At 41.7% G+C, this 15765-nt stretch overlaps 1 protein-coding gene and 1 long non-coding RNA gene across 16 annotated transcripts in view; one reads left to right on the top strand and one right to left on the bottom strand.

Annotated features, from left to right (window-relative positions):
• The window catches only part of LOC103381547 (uncharacterized), a 128425-nt gene that overhangs the window by 70228 nt on the left and 42432 nt on the right, over nucleotides 1-15765 (bottom strand). The gene's annotated exons all lie outside the window — the stretch shown is intronic.
• The window catches only part of nrxn1a (neurexin 1a), a 56203-nt gene that overhangs the window by 13891 nt on the left and 26547 nt on the right, over nucleotides 1-15765 (top strand). For 11 of the 15 annotated variants that reach the window (XM_025057692.1, XM_025057691.1, XM_008313959.3 and 8 more), the window contains 8 exons: nucleotides 7215-7516; nucleotides 8422-8445; nucleotides 10194-10355; nucleotides 12333-12404; nucleotides 12664-12888; nucleotides 13041-13188; nucleotides 13887-14017; nucleotides 15345-15597. In XM_025057692.1, the coding sequence (XP_024913460.1) occupies nucleotides 7215-7516; nucleotides 8422-8445; nucleotides 10194-10355; nucleotides 12333-12404; nucleotides 12664-12888; nucleotides 13041-13188; nucleotides 13887-14017; nucleotides 15345-15597 (1317 nt within the window). The remainder of the gene's footprint in view (nucleotides 1-7214; nucleotides 7517-8421; nucleotides 8446-10193; nucleotides 10356-12332; nucleotides 12405-12663; nucleotides 12889-13040; nucleotides 13189-13886; nucleotides 14018-15344; nucleotides 15598-15765) is intronic. The other 4 variants (XM_025057690.1, XM_025057689.1, XM_025057687.1 and 1 more) reach the window with 1 other exon arrangement.

Genomic DNA, 15765 nt, shown 5'->3' with positions numbered 1-15765 from the left:
ACCCCAGCCACCCACCATCGGTTGATAAAGCAATTACACTTTTATTGCAAAACGTACAATTCTCCTTGAAAACTCCCCTCTGATAATAGAGCTAATTCTGCTTCTATTCTGCTACTAACACCCATTTTAAAACTACACTACAACACTCATTAATGCTTAACATCCATGCAGTTGTTGTAATGAAGCTCCAGCACCACATACTGAGCTCTACCCCCACAACATCAAGAGGCTACACAGAAACACTACTCACTGTGGCACACGTGTTGTATGGGTTCATGTATACATTTACTTGTAATCGAATACAATTACAATCCTGTTAGCAAGTTTGAACATTAACATTATGTTGAATGCAATGCTAATAAGGAGCACAGAATGCCCGCGTAGCCTGCAATCGCTTTAAAATAAGACATCAAACAGACTTCCCATTTACAGATGATGAAGGAGAAAGATAGAGTGAGCATGGCTGCGAGTGTGAAGGGGAGGGAGCGAGAGGGAGTGGGCGGGATAGGGTAAAAGAGTGTAGAAAAGTGATGGTGAGAAAGATAGGGACGTATTCAGAAAGTGGGAAAAGAGAGGTGGAAAGGGAAGGTCAGCCGCGTTAGAGAAGACAGGGAGGGAGATAAGAATGCGGTGTTTCTCAGCAGGGGCGCAGCGTCTCTCCTTGGGCTCCTTCATTTGACACAGTCTCACGGCGGCTGGGAGGGTGTTCATCAGGGAAGCAGATACCTCATCAAACACCGGCAAACATAAACGTACACACACAAACACACACTATATTCCTCCAGGCGAGTCTGTGCTGCAGTTGCCTATTACCTGTTCGAGCAATTGGCTGCGGAAGGTAGTGGCCCAATTTGTGATTCACTTCAGTAACCCATCTGGCATTTGAAGTTCATTTCTTTGCTGTTTTCCAATATGTGAATTTGCTCTCAAACAATTACAACACACACATTCGTACACAAACAGTACACTCATTTAAGTGGACCCAAATATTTGGTCCAGAGAAAATATGAGACATTAAGGAGTGGTTAATAAGTGAACACATCAGTAAAACTCTACGTCTGGGCAACATTACATACGCCCCATGTTTTGTGTCGTGCTGGGAACGAACCATGAAATAAACTTTTTAGAAATATTTATGAGCCAAGTGAGAATCCTGTTTTGTTGTATCATGCAGCACAACATGTCAAATAAAGGTCGTCTAGTGGATCTGTCTGTGGACTAACATTTACCACAAGATTTGCAAGGAGTGACTGCAGTAAAAGACTCTTGTTTTAAAAGCATTGCAGAAAACAAGCTATTAATTTAATTTACTGAAAATTAGACAGAATGATGAGTCAGCAGTGAGGCCAATGTTACCTGCCTTTCTGTGTATATAACTGTTGTTAATGCAAAGAGGAGTTCTCTTAGCAAGTCTTTTATTTCTTTCTGCCTGAAGTTACTTTGTTTTTGACCTGGACCTAGCAAGAACGCCTATTTTAGGGTTTACACGCCGATTAGAGCTACGTCACACTACATTAGGGTAAAGAGGTATATATAGGGTAAAGATGTATTATATGCCCCTTTGTACAGGAATAGAAGAGAGAAAGCTTATACATTTTATGATCCATTTCTGTTGCCTTGATGCACAGTGTCCTCATGCGTACACATTTCTGGCCTCCTAAGTGCATAATGTAGAAAGCAGATGCATATATTTTGTGTGCATGCATGCCTGAATGTGTGTGTGTGTGTGTGTGTCGGACAGGGATGAAACTGACTCTGATCTTATCTAGCTTAAGACAAATACGCTGTTCTGCCTGCAGACATTGTCATGGAAACAAGCTGGTTTCCCAAGGTACCAGAAAGGCCAAAATCAAACTGCAGCGAGAGAAGTAGAGACGGAGAGAGGGAAGAAATGAGCATTGATAAAAGCAACAAAAGAGGACAAGAAATCAGAGATCAAACATAAAGGGAGGAAGTGTGCTGATCATTGTACTCTCACAAAGGGAAATGAATAGAGCTTAGTAGAAGATATTACCTTACGTTCCATTTAAGTCTGAGTGACCTAACCGAAAGATAAAATCAAAAATCAAATTCAATTTGATGCTAAGTTTATCAAACAAGAAAATCTGCTTTGGCTGTTTGTCAGTCAATGAATAGTATAGGGCACCACTCTCTGGGGCTGTACTTTTCACTGCTGACTAATCAGTTTTCACAGGGTTCTCTGACTGATAATGTGAAAGTGTGTGGGAAAAAAAGGAGGAAGTAAAGAATTGGAATTGATGGATTCAAGTGGTGTCAGAAAAATAAAACAAAGAAAAAGAAGGAGATGACATTGACTTTCAATTTGTCAGTCCGATTGATGATGGTCCATTGGCAAATACTACTGTTACTGTTACCTATATGGTCTGAGTTGAACTACATGGGCAGAAGGACGCACATTACTATAATTACTATAATAACCTATATCCATTTGAAAGGTAAAGGCAGTGGAGAGCAGCAGTCACATACTTACACTTCCTGTGGCCCATCAGAAATGGCCAAAACCAAAGAGCCCCATAATTAAACAGGAGAATACTCCATTTTACAGCCTATTTATTTTGTTATTTACCTTTTTATGCCCTATTTTCCCTGCATGGCATCTTAAAAAAGACCAAAACATATTCCATCTGAAAGTCACATTCACACTCATAAATGACGTACCAATCCTCAGATTGGTGGATCCATTCTCCGGCGGTCAGATAATTACTTGTTTCCGCGCTCACTGGAGCGTTAGCATTACCTTTTTTTTTTAAACACGTCGTATATGTCACACTGGGAACGCTTTCAAGTGGAAAACAGCAAAAACAAAAAGAGGACTAAGAGCTTAGCAGTGCAGACAGCCAATCTGTCACTAGAGTCCTGACAGTAATATCCTCCTCTACAGTATTGCTCCCTTGGCTGTGGTGTGATAGCCCAATCAGTTTCAAAGCCAGATGCTGTCTATCACTGAATAAAGATGGAAATGGCAGTTGCATCCTTTACTGCACTTGACTGTGTGTATTCAAACACTTTAAGTTAATATGGAGACTATGCATATATTAACATGTATTTACATACATTTCCTACACTAGTCATCTATCTGTATACTGTATATAAGTTGTTAATCCACGGTCCACTATTAGGAAGGCAGGCCTTAATGCAAGATTCTCAAGTTTATGCTGAGTGAGTATGTGTGTATGTCAATATGTCTGTGTGTGCGTGTGTACATTTGCATGTGTGGACAGTCTGAGAGAAGCTGATAGCGGAACTGCATGGTGGGCTAAAAACGAGGTGCAGAGGAATTTCAGTGTGCTATCTGCAGAATGACAGGGTTGCCATGATTGAGACTGGCCACACTAGGATTTAGATACACCAGCATTTTTCTCCCTCATTCTTTCTTGCCATCCGTTACTCTTTGCCACTCCCTTTCTTGTGTTTCTTTCTATCAGGCCACCTCTCCCCTAACTCTTTCATGTTTTGTTCCTCATCTCAAAGAGGCCCTTTCGTCTCCTCTTTCATCCCTTCCTCTACACCTTCCCCACCTCGCGTCTCTTCCCCGTTCTCTGCCCTGCTTCATTTCCACCCTGCTCCCTCTATCAGGTGCTGTATAATGTAGGCTCCCCTGATGTGCTCCCAGCCTCCATCCGCCATTTTGATTCAGTACAGCTGTCCATGATAATGTACTGTTCACTCAATCACTCTTTCTCTCTCTTGCCCTCCTTCTCAATTTCTCTTCCTTTCTCCCCTTCTCCCTGAGACACGCACAGACACGTTCACATTTGGTGTAAAGCCTGCAACATGGAGTAACCATGGAAATGTAGGGAGCGAATGAGGAAGAGGCCTACGAGAAAAAGACAAACACGTATTAATTGCACACACACACACACACACACACACGGTGGACATACACACTGAAACCAGCCTGTTAAAAAAGCACACAGCAGGGTGAAATCCATGTTTTGTGCGTTTGATCGTTAGACAAGCAGAGGAGTTGCAGATGGTCCAAGCAGCAGCAACCATCAGCTCAGTTATTCACTCCCTCGGCCTCTTTCCTCCCAACACTATGCTTTATTTATTAGAGTTATAGTGTTATGACAGCTTCTAAGATCTAATGGCAGTTACATATAGCACTACACTTTACATATAGCCTCCATAGTTGTGTCTTCATAGCTATTGATGTGCTCTTGTCTTGGAGCTTCTCTACCTTCGCAGATTTTCCTTTTCTCTCCTTTAATGTGGTAACTTTGTAATTAGAGGAAGCTAATAAAATAAAAAAGCATTCTAAGGCAAAAGCTGCAACTACAGATAATTGTGCTGCCTCAGATTATTATCATTAGCAATTAACCAGTTTCAGAGACATGCTCAATGCAGGATCACAGGATAAAACATTTAACTCACTTCAGGGGCTACTCATTTTGTTGTGATACATATATGATCACATTAATTATGTTTTTGAACCCATATTCTAAGTTTACATTTTGAGAACCGCTTTGTAATTCAAGCTGGTTCTAATAAAAAGTCATTAGAGGAGTTAATCATGCAAAAAGTACAACAATCATTAAACCTTCAGATAATAAAGTTTTAAAACCTCCATTGGGAATTAAATAACCTTTTACTAAGCAATAATAAGATTTGCTTGCCACCCCCACCCCCTCCCTAATTTGATAAGGTGCTGTTATTAAGCTAACGTACTGCCGAGACCCACTGGTGGGCCTTACACAACAAACACACCGCCAACTAGTACGACTACTAACACATTTTCACACAAGGTATGAAGTCAAATACTTGAATGTTACCTGGGAAATTAAACGACCTCCCTCAAGAGGTATCTGTTCAGTTTCTGTTTTATTTGCTTTCATTTTTGTTTCCCTTTTTAACCACGCTTCAGTGCAGACCCTCATTCTCCGGCTCAGTCCTCTTTGATCGACAGTGTTCGCCAAAGGATGAAGTGTGACATGTGGTGTGTATGTCAGTGTCTGTCTCACTGTTTACTCTGAGCTAATACTGACTCACTCCATTTATCTGAGCTACAACAGATCCACTCTAACCTTCCCTTCCCTGAGAGCGTGCGTGTTTGTGTGTTTTTGCGGCGTCCTTCCACACATTCATCATTGTGTTTTGTGTTGGCTCAGTATGCATCCTGGCTGATTTGGGGGCCTGTGTGCGTTTGTGTGTGTATGTGGGGGACTGTTGTGTGTGTGTGTGATGTAATAGCACAAGGAGAGAGTGTTTGCGCGCCAGAGCTTCCATCGATGCAGAGATGCTTTATGTTCCCCTGTCTGCTCTAATGACATGTCTGTAAATTAGCAACAGAATGGCCGAGCACACACTGAAATCCAGCAGCACCCCTGTAAATAACTGGTAGTATGCTGTTGGACAGCTGCGTGTGTTCACATTGTGAACAACTTGGCTCTCTTTACCCCACCCTCCAACCCCCTCCTCACTGTGCCGCCCCATCTGCATTTGCATCTGCACACACTTTTGCTCTTGTACGTAGATTGTGCGTATGTCGGTCTGTGTTTGAATATGCTGGTGTATTTTTTATTTTTATTTTTTTTTGACGTGCATGTGTGTGTCTGTGTGTGTCTCCCTCCTCCTTTGTACTTTCACTACTCTCTGTAAAGACTAGCCGGAGGCCCACAGTTGGTAATAGCTTTTCTGACAGCAATACACCAATATTTACAGAACCAGCACCCACCCACACCCAGCATACACCAGGCAATCATAAAAAGACATTTTATTGTCCATTTGCAGATATATATCCAATTATAAGCTCAGAAACACATTTTATTTAGATTTATTTTAAATTTTAAATATAATTTTTGTGCAATTTCATGTGGTGTGTCAGTATAAACAGTTGTCTGGTAGTGTTTATTTATTTGGTAAAACCTTCCCCTAACCTAACAACATCTTAGCCCAGGTTAAAGGGTGAACATAAACCCTGGCAAGAGAGGGAATTCACAATTTTACTCATTTAGGCTAACCCAAAAACAATTTAAGTCACGTTTATTTCCCAAATTATTTGGAAAAATTGTATTCACGTGTTCAACTGCTTTTACCTCTTTTTTGTAACTCGTAAAAACATCTCAATAAGCTCTCACATATCAGTCTGTCAGTACGTGATGCTCTGTCTGTCACTGACACCACATTTCTTTGCCAAGTGTCTGTCATGCTCCATCCTGACCTGGCGTCTGTTAATTTTCCTCTCCGCTCTCCTCATTATCCAGAAGTACAAAATGGTGGTTATGCCACAGGCTACACAGAGCAGGACGGAAAAAGAGGCCAATGAGGGAACTGGTGTGAAAGATAGGTGGACGCTGTTGAAGAAAACACTAGAATGGATGTGGGGGATGGCTAGAGTTTGGGGGTGGGGGTGGACGATAATGCTGTCCCTTGTTGTGTGTGCTAGCACAGTAGGTACGATCATTTATGCACACAGATGTGTGTGTAGGTGTGTATAACTGTTCCTCGGGTGCCTGGAATATACTGTATGAGTGTAGATAACAGAGCGCACGCTTAATGCAAAACCTCGATCTTGTGTTCTTGAGGACCACAGAGGGTGTGCTAGGTAAGTTTTCATTGTTTGTCTGCCATTTATTTTAACATCTAATGCACCATTGGCTCGTCATTTCCAGCTTCTGCCCTGCCTCTCCAAGCCTTTCTAACGTTTTCCTGCCACACACGTAATTACTTTTGACACACATCACAAAATAAGGCATACTGTCAAACAAGAGCATTTGACTTCACACTGCCAGTACTACTACAGAAGACGGCAGATTTGGAATGCTACATACTCACAACTGTCTCTCTAGCATCCACGTTCTGTTTAATCTCCAACCCACATGAGTGATCAAAGCTTGTTTACACACCACTTCATGGTACGATTAGAGGTATGGAAGGAAGTATTTCTTCCAAGCACTGGCATCAGCGAGGCTTTGCTTGACAAAAACATTTTCAGCATCTTCAACAATGTGTTTTGTACTGCACATCCAAATCAAATTTGAACAGGCCCAGCTGAGCTTTGCTTTACTCAGATGGCTTTGAGCAGCCACCATTTTATCATCTTTGGAACATATTGTGTGGAGGAGTGTGGGAAGAAGCGACAGTAAGGATATGTGAAAATCCTAAAAATGTGCATTAAGAATGTAATGGCATCTTCACTTTTTTTTCCTTTTTTTTCTCCCCCCCCTCTCTCTTTCTCTCTCTCTCTCTCTCAGCTCGGGAGGACTATGTTGCCACTTTCAAGGGCTCTGAGTACTTCTGCTATGACCTGTCTCCTAACCCGATCCAATCTAGCAGCGATGAAATCACGCTGTCTTTTAAAACACTGCAGCGCAACGGTTTGATGCTACACACGGGCAAGTCAGCCGACTACGTCAACCTGGCACTGAAGAACGGCGCCGTATCACTGGTCATCAATCTCGGTTCAGGAGCCTTTGAGGCCTTGGTGGAACCGGTCAACGGCAAATTCAACGACAACGCGTGGCACGATGTCAAGGTCACCCGCAACCTGAGACAGGTAACCAAACAACAGGAGAACATAAAAAAAGACTGAGCAAAGAAAAGAAGAAGATGAGTTGTACGTGTCAGGGATTTAAAAGTTATAGAAGACGAAAACATGTATGTATGCACGTATGCATGATTGTATTCGAATGTTACTGGAAAATAATGCTTAAAATCAATTTCAAAATTTTGTCATCACGTGTCACAAAGCAACAAGGTGATAAAACGGAATGTTGCTTTTTTTCACCAATTTAATTGGAATTTGAAACAAGTTTGACTAAAAAATGTAAATACATCAAATAGAACATGACATAGAACATGTGTTAGCAGTTTCTTTTTCTGTTTAGATGAAGTTGTTCTGTAGCCAGGGGTTTGGTATTTCTGACTGTCTAAATATTTAATTGTTTGGTTAAACACAGATGTTTCAGTGGAAATGAGCAGCTGAAAAGAGTCTAAACCACTAATGATTGTTAAAGCTAAGGTCAGAGGTCTGTTGTCCAACTACAGTGATACTGTGGTAGGAAGGAAATACCTGAGGTTTGGTCTTAGTTTACAGCCAGACCAGCACTGCTTTCAGCTCTAGGTGAGTGCTTTCTCAACTGTGGGTGTGTGTGAATGGGTGAGCGTGAACTCTGAATTCTAAACACTGAGGGTCACTGGCACCCAGGTGCTGGTAACCAACTTGTGCCCTGCCTGTTTGTACAACTAACTTTGACAACTAACTTTACTAACCTGCTAGTGAAACTAACCACCATCCATGGAATGATTCATTCTACTAACCTAACCTGTGCCCTTCTCCTAGCGAAACCACTCCAACCAAACTTTCAACCTCACCAGAGGCCTTCTAGCTTTCCTCTTTTTGTTCCCAAAGTTGTTCTGTTCACAGTTTTTTGCTTTCCTTTCTCCCCCTTTTCTACAAAGCACTCAGGCATTGGACACGCTATGGTAAACAAACTCCGTTGTTCGGTAGATATCATTCTAACTGTTCCTTAGTTTGGGTTTGCCCCGTGTCTATTTCCTTTTGAACCATAGACATCAAAACTTAACCAATAGAAGGATCAAAGCGGTTGGTAATCTTTTGTGCTTAAAATCCCCCACCCCCACGTCTTCCTCCTTGCCAACCAATTTTTTTTACGTTAAATCCTTCCCCCTCTTTTTTACAATTTTTTCACTCATCACTATGTGACATGTAGGCGTGTACTGATTGGCTCATGCCTCACCTGCACGCAGATGTAAAGCCCCCCTTCCTGCATGGCGTGACAGAAACATTTGCCTCTCTAATTTGTCTGTAAAACAGAAAGAGAGGTTCCTTCTTTCCCTCCTTTGCCTTTCTTCTTTTTATTTTGACACCCTCCACTCTCCAACGGCATGCTCTCCATTGTGCCGATGATTCACTCTGTCCTCTGTTGTCGATTGTCAACCTACTGTGTCCTCTTTGCCAATGCCTGCATGCAGAGAGAGGAACAGGCTGCATGGTTTTATATTTGTACGTGTGTGTCAATGTGTGGGGAATGAGCCATAACCCATCAAACATGAGGGCGTGTGCGTGTGGGTGTGTGTGTGTGTGTATACATCGATCTGTGAGTGTTCGTCTGTTAAGTCATTTCATTGTTGACTCGCTGATCTAACAAACCCCCCCCCCAACACTACTAACTAACTAACACCATTTTCACATCTCACCCTAACAACACTATCACATGACATCATCACAACTACTAACAACATTGAAACCATTGACCCTAATCTCAGCCACTCCAAACAGCCTGGCCTGACACTAGTAACACTTTCTGTGGCTGCCGGCAGTGCAGCAACTAACAACCACTAACAAGTCAACAGTACTAACACCAGATGTGTAGCATGATGAAGCCTGTGGATACTTCACTAACACCTGTCTGGCTGGGCAAGTATGCCTGGAACAGCAAAACACATAGAGAGACGTTGACTAGAGGAAGTGAGCACTTGAAACAGGCAGTCAAACACATTAATGTACTGTAGAATATCAAGGTGATAACATACCATTACTTGTGATTTATGGGAGACAGGGTTGGCTTCCTGCGTTGCCTAAATGCCTCTGTATGGTCTATTTAACAGCAAAATGAGCAAGTAAAATTCAGGAATACCTGTGGCAGTGTTATTATTATACTCAGTGTAAATTCAATTTCTTTTTCTAGTTTAAATGATGCCTCTAAGTAGGACAAAAAAGTCAAACATGTTAATGTGCATTTTATACTTGTTTACACAATGCAGTGACAGACACAAAGACCTAAAAAAATCAAGTCTGGGTGTGCACGTCAAGAACCAACCAACGGCCCTAAAGCTTTGGTTTTTGATTACACAAAGGATCTAGTTGTCATGTTGACAGCAATTAGTTGCAGGGGCTTCGAATGATAACAGTTTGATGGTAGGCTAAGTGAGCAATTCACAGCACCAATATTTCTAAATGTCAAGAAATACCACTTCTCAGCTGCACTATTACTTAACAGTTGGCACTAATCAAATCACATCCACCAAAATCCCAACAGAACATTTTGACTATTTTTCAAATCCACCAGGCCTTTTTTTCCTCCACTCTGCACACACATTGGTTTCAAGAGTAACAGGGGCTAATTTGGCTGGTCAGCGCCTAGCTAGCGCCTAGCGCTACCTTTGGTGTGAGTATATAGCGTGTCCTTTCCCTGTGCTTTGTTGTGTAGGTGACGATCTCTGTGGACGGCATCCTGACCACCACAGGCTACACGCAGGAGGACTACACCATGCTGGGCTCTGATGATTTCTTCTACGTGGGAGGAAGCCCCAGCACGGCTGATCTGCCCGGTTCTCCAGTCAGCAATAACTTCATGGGCTGCCTCAAAGAGGTGGGAACATTTATATTTGACACCACCCATCTGATACATGTTGTTGAAAATTTGTCAATTACTGCAAGTTCATTCATTTTTCCTTCTTGTTAAAACCACTGTTGGATAGTGTGATATCAAGATGAGATGAACTTTAATTAATCCCCAAAGGTCAAATTAACATCTGGCCTGTGGCAGAAATTGTGACACAGAGAGTATCATGAACATCTTCCTTACTGTAGGATTAATCCCAGCCAGTATGTGACAGCCAGATAGGTCGGGTGAAAGGTGAGATCCAAAATAGGTGTAACTGCAATTCTCTTGTGGGCCAAATGCAAGTTCTTTAAGTCAGTATGGATTAACTGCACCCCATACAACCACCCTAACTTATGTTGATGCTCCTTTACCACCCATGTTGATCAAATACTTGTGAAGCCCACATGGACATGCTGGTGATGTGGGAACCCCTTAAATAAAAGTTCAAAGAACACATTCCCTGAAGTATCCACCACTATCAAGGTTACGATCTGAATTTACTAAGAATTTTCTTATTTCTTTCTACCTCTCATATTGTTTATTCTTGTCTTTCAGTCACGAATCACACAAACATTGTCTTTTAAAAGCATGCACACACACACTAAATTTAAATCCCTATGAAACGTCAGCTTCAGAGAGAATCAGTGATGAATATCGTTAAGGGAGCAGATACAGCACTGAGCACTAACATGCTAATTAGCGACGCCACGGAGGCGCTCTATCCAGCCACTGTGTTTGAAATGGTCCACCACGATGAAACAACAAAAACACACATGAAGGGCTTATAAAAAACAATCTCTTCATGAGCGAGCTGCAGGAGAGCACAGGCAACACCACAGAAGAATACACTCAGACAAAAATAGTCAAACACCTGAATGCAAACACAGCACTCGATGCAAGGAAAACTAATAGATATACAAATGAATTCTCACAACCACCATATTATACACCCTGTCTGAGCTTCCCTCTGATTCACACAGACTCGCACACAGAGGCATAAACAAACAAGCAAAGGAGCCGACAGATAATGTGCCAAACAGAGAGCTATCTGTATCAGTGGTGAATGCACAGTGGTGTTGCTTCATTAAGACTGATGGTATTTAAACGAGGCCACCGCTGTCAAAGTGAACCCTCTGCTGCCACATTTACATATTTAATACGATGATATCATTATCCATGTGAGCAAATTAAGATGTATGCAGAAAATCACGTGCATGAACGATCACAGCTGTATCTGTTTTCTGCACTCGGCGAATAGCAGATACACAAGTACACACACACACACACACACACACAGGCATGTCTTTGAAGCTCTGCACAACAGCAGCTCGTAGTACACTCAAGAATCACCCTCATTGGCCTACACACAGACTCAAAAGCCCATGACAGAGAAAATAGTTTCATTGCAGAGGAGAAATTTTGCGATGAGGCTGAGTGGCTCCCAGGTCATAGGTCTGGATTAATAAAGCAGAGCCTGTGTGTGTTCGCCTCTGCCGACATCAAAATGCTCAGCACAGGCACAGAGCTCAGCCAGAGAGCAGGGGGAAGAGAGGAGAGGCTGCAGAGAAGAAAGGACTCAGAGTAATAGTCAGAATACATGTGTCATGGATAAATGGGAATTTTCAAACAAATGAGACTGGAGTGGCCTGCTGATCTCACTTTCGTATGCAAATCCCAAAACACTTAAATATAAAAACATTACCACAGTTGAAAGATGAATGCCTGTTTGGTTACATTAACAGTGCTATGTTCCCCGTCTCTTGTGACTTCTCAAAAGATTTAAACAGTCTAATTCCTGGTGCTTATGTTGTGCTTAATGTTTAATAAATAATGACAAGAGGAGAAAATTGTGCATCAGCAGAAATATCTGAATAGAATCCAAGAAAAAGGAATACAAGTGAAGAGGAATGGCTGATTTTTGGTAAAATAATGTTTCATTCATCCCCGTTTCTTTCCCTGAAGGTTATTTACAAGAATAATGACGTACGGCTGGAGCTGTCAAGACTGGCTAAACAAGGAGACCCCAAGATGAAGGTTTGTAATCGTTTGATTCACTCTAGCCTTTCGCAGCAACATTTTATATTCAGTCTTCTGTTTTCTGAAAAATATACACTGGAGCGTTTAATGAAGTTGGATTAGCACCAAGCTGCTGTCTGGTAGTTAACATCTTGAGACAAATGGCTTAAGTTTTGCCTCAGACACCAAATAAATACTTTTTCAGTCACGTTCTTCTCTGGGCATGAGTATCCAGCATCTCAGATGCTAAAACCACTCTCTCCTACATCTGCTCCAGGTCAGTGGAGTGGTGTCCTTTAAGTGTGAGAGTGTTGCCACACTGGACCCAGTGACCTTTGACACCCCAGAGTCTTATGTTGCGCTGAGTAAGTGGACAGCAAAGAAGGCGGGTTCCATCTCATTTGACTTCCGGACCACGGAGCCCAATGGGTTGATGCTTTTTAGCCACGGCAAACCTCGACAACAGCAACGCAAGGACCCTCGAACACCACCCACAGTCAAGGTGAAAATGAATATTTTTGAGGTAAAAACAGGGAGAAGCATTGCAAAAATTTAAATGTGACTTGGACGTTAATTTAGCGTTTTACTTTCAGCTATATACAGTATGTCCTTTGCTAGTTACAGACTACTGATGCTGATGTGTTCGACCTACAGGTGGACTTCTTTGCCATTGAGATGTTGGATGGACACCTTTATCTGCTATTGGACATGGGGTCAGGGACCACCAAAACCAAGGCTATTGACAGAAAAGTCAATGACGGAGAATGGTATCACGTGGACTTTCAAAGGGACGGACGCTCAGGTACACTCACAGCTGCCATTAACAGTGAGCAAATAAGATCAGGCTTTATAGTAAGCACCACATTAGCATGGTCATTGGGCTGCCGGCTGGTCTGTCTTCAATTTAATTCCAACTAGGATCATTGAAGTTAATTTTAAGAGTGCTGCATGCACCATTTAGACTAAATGAATGTACAGTTGCCTCATCACTGTTATTGTATTATGTTAATAGAATTACCATTACACAGACTAAAATTAAAGCAAGTGTGGCCTGTTTTCCTCATCTTACTGGTAGTGCTATTATTGTTTTTCTATGTTATTGCCGGATACAACTTACAACTAACTTTCCTTTCAAAAAAACAATCAATAACTGCACTTAAACACTGCTATTACATGCAGCGCACTAACATCTGAGACCATGTATACAAAACATGGAAATGAATGCTTATAAGCATTGTAATTACTGTGGGATTTAGAAACACAGAAGGATATTTTTACATCCTCAGTGGCACTGTATCACTTCTGTAATATCCAAAAATATATGCATTAATGATTTATGGCCAAGCCTGTGCAGTTTCCTACTTCTTTTGTTTGAAGTGGAGATGAGCTGCGCAGATGCAGTGGGCGAGAATTTTGATAACGATGGTGGATGTGATGACAGTGAGATGAGAGTGTTTCAAATCAGGTTGTTTTTCACCTCTGTGGTTTTTTCTCGTGTAGGAACAATCTCGGTGAACAGTGTAAGAACAGCGTACACGGCTCCAGGAGACAGTGAGATCCTGGACCTCGATGACATCTTGTACCTTGGCGGTCTACCTGAGGACCGTGTCGGACTCATCTTCCCTACTGAGGTTTGTGTGCCATCTTTTGCCAACAATGAAACTTGAACTACATTTCCACACAAGATGAATCCATCAAAGATGTTGTCTGAGAGCCAATGTTGTTATTTTGGTTTAATGATTTTGACTTAAAGAAAATTTAAATTCTTTTTTTTCTGAGCAAAAACTATCTTTTAATGTAAGCTCCTGCAGAACAAAGCCCAAGAGTACACTTGCCTAAAAGGTTTGCTCAGTACTGTATGTGCTAGCATGCAGCTGGTAAACCCCATGTCAGGTGATAGCCTGTGCTGAGAAACCTCTGGTAGAGGCTGAGATGGATCCCTTTTATTTAATCAACAAGACCAAATGTTAACAGACAATCACATTTCTATGCAGCAATACTGCTAATACAGGAAGAGGCGAGCCCTGGGGGGTGTCAGAATTCTGACAGCAGCAGCAGCAGTAGTGTACAGTCAGGATGAGAAGCCTGTTGTTTTGCAAGAATATTGAAAAAGTGCCAAATGGTTCTATGGGCTGCCTGTGGTGCTAGAAACAGTATGTTACAGAGATGATTACAGAGTGATTTAGAGTGCATGCCAGCCTAAACCACACAGTTATACAGAAAAAAGTCAATCAATAAATCAAATTATATATATATATATATGTATATGTATGTATATATATGTATATATATATATATAAACACACACACACACAAGTTCAGTTATTTCTCTCAGGAGATCTGCATACAATTCAGAAGAACAGGCTGACAAGGCTAACTGCACGCCAACGTGTGGCCCTAATTAGATTATATGGAACCCTATTACAATAAATTTAATTAAATTAGTTTACTCAGTACATTGTGTCCTGTCAATAAGCCAGGGGAATACTTCTCTCTTCCCACATGCTTATTTTCACATATAGTGAGATTTTAAAATCAACATATTTTGAGTTGAAATGACGTAGCATAATTGTGCATTATGCTTCAAGTGAATTGCAGGAGTCATACACTAAATCATCATTATCTTCTTCAGCTTATTTCTGCATTTGCTATACAGTATTCCAATTTCACTGAACACCTTAACCCCACCTCAGCAACACACTGCACCACATTACAATATAAACCGTACCACAGTGACTGACTGATGGCAGGAGCTCAGGATTTAACCACCAATAAAAATCCAATAACTATAAACTGAAGAGTAATTTACAATGTGAGAATTTATAATCAACACCAGATGCAGTGAAACAAAAATAAAGCCCTAACACAATTGTTGGAGGGATTAATTTACCAATAAATTCATCATCAAACACATGAAACAATGTCAAGCTGTTTTAACAATTCCTTTTTTTGTTTTAGGTCTGGACAGCGCTCTTGAACTATGGTTATGTGGGCTGCATTAGAGACCTGTTTGTGGATGGGCAGAGCAAAGACATCCGGAGACTAGCCGAGGCCCAGAGGGCAGTTGGGGTAAAGCCCTCGTGCTCCAGAGAGGCACCAAAGCAGTGCCTTTCAAACCCCTGCCAGCACAACGGCATTTGCAGGGAAGGATGGAATCGATATGTGTGCGACTGCTCTGGGACAGGCTACCTGGGACGCTCCTGTGAGAGAGGTGAGGACGAAAGTTTTGTTTGCAGCAGTTAAATGCCACAATTAAGTATGCAGTCTCGTAATGATTTAGTACTGTGCCAAAACAGTCGTAATGAGAGCGCTCTCATTTGTTTTTCTTTGGCCTAAGAACATTGAGTTAATGCCAGAGAGATGAGTGGCAGTAGACAGA

The sequence above is a fragment of the Cynoglossus semilaevis genome, chromosome 8 (assembly GCF_000523025.1).
Source record: "Cynoglossus semilaevis isolate Cse_v1.0 chromosome 8, Cse_v1.0, whole genome shotgun sequence".
In the NCBI taxonomy this organism is placed as follows: Eukaryota; Metazoa; Chordata; class Actinopteri; order Pleuronectiformes; family Cynoglossidae; genus Cynoglossus; species Cynoglossus semilaevis.
This window is presented reverse-complemented; position numbering and strand designations above follow the sequence as displayed.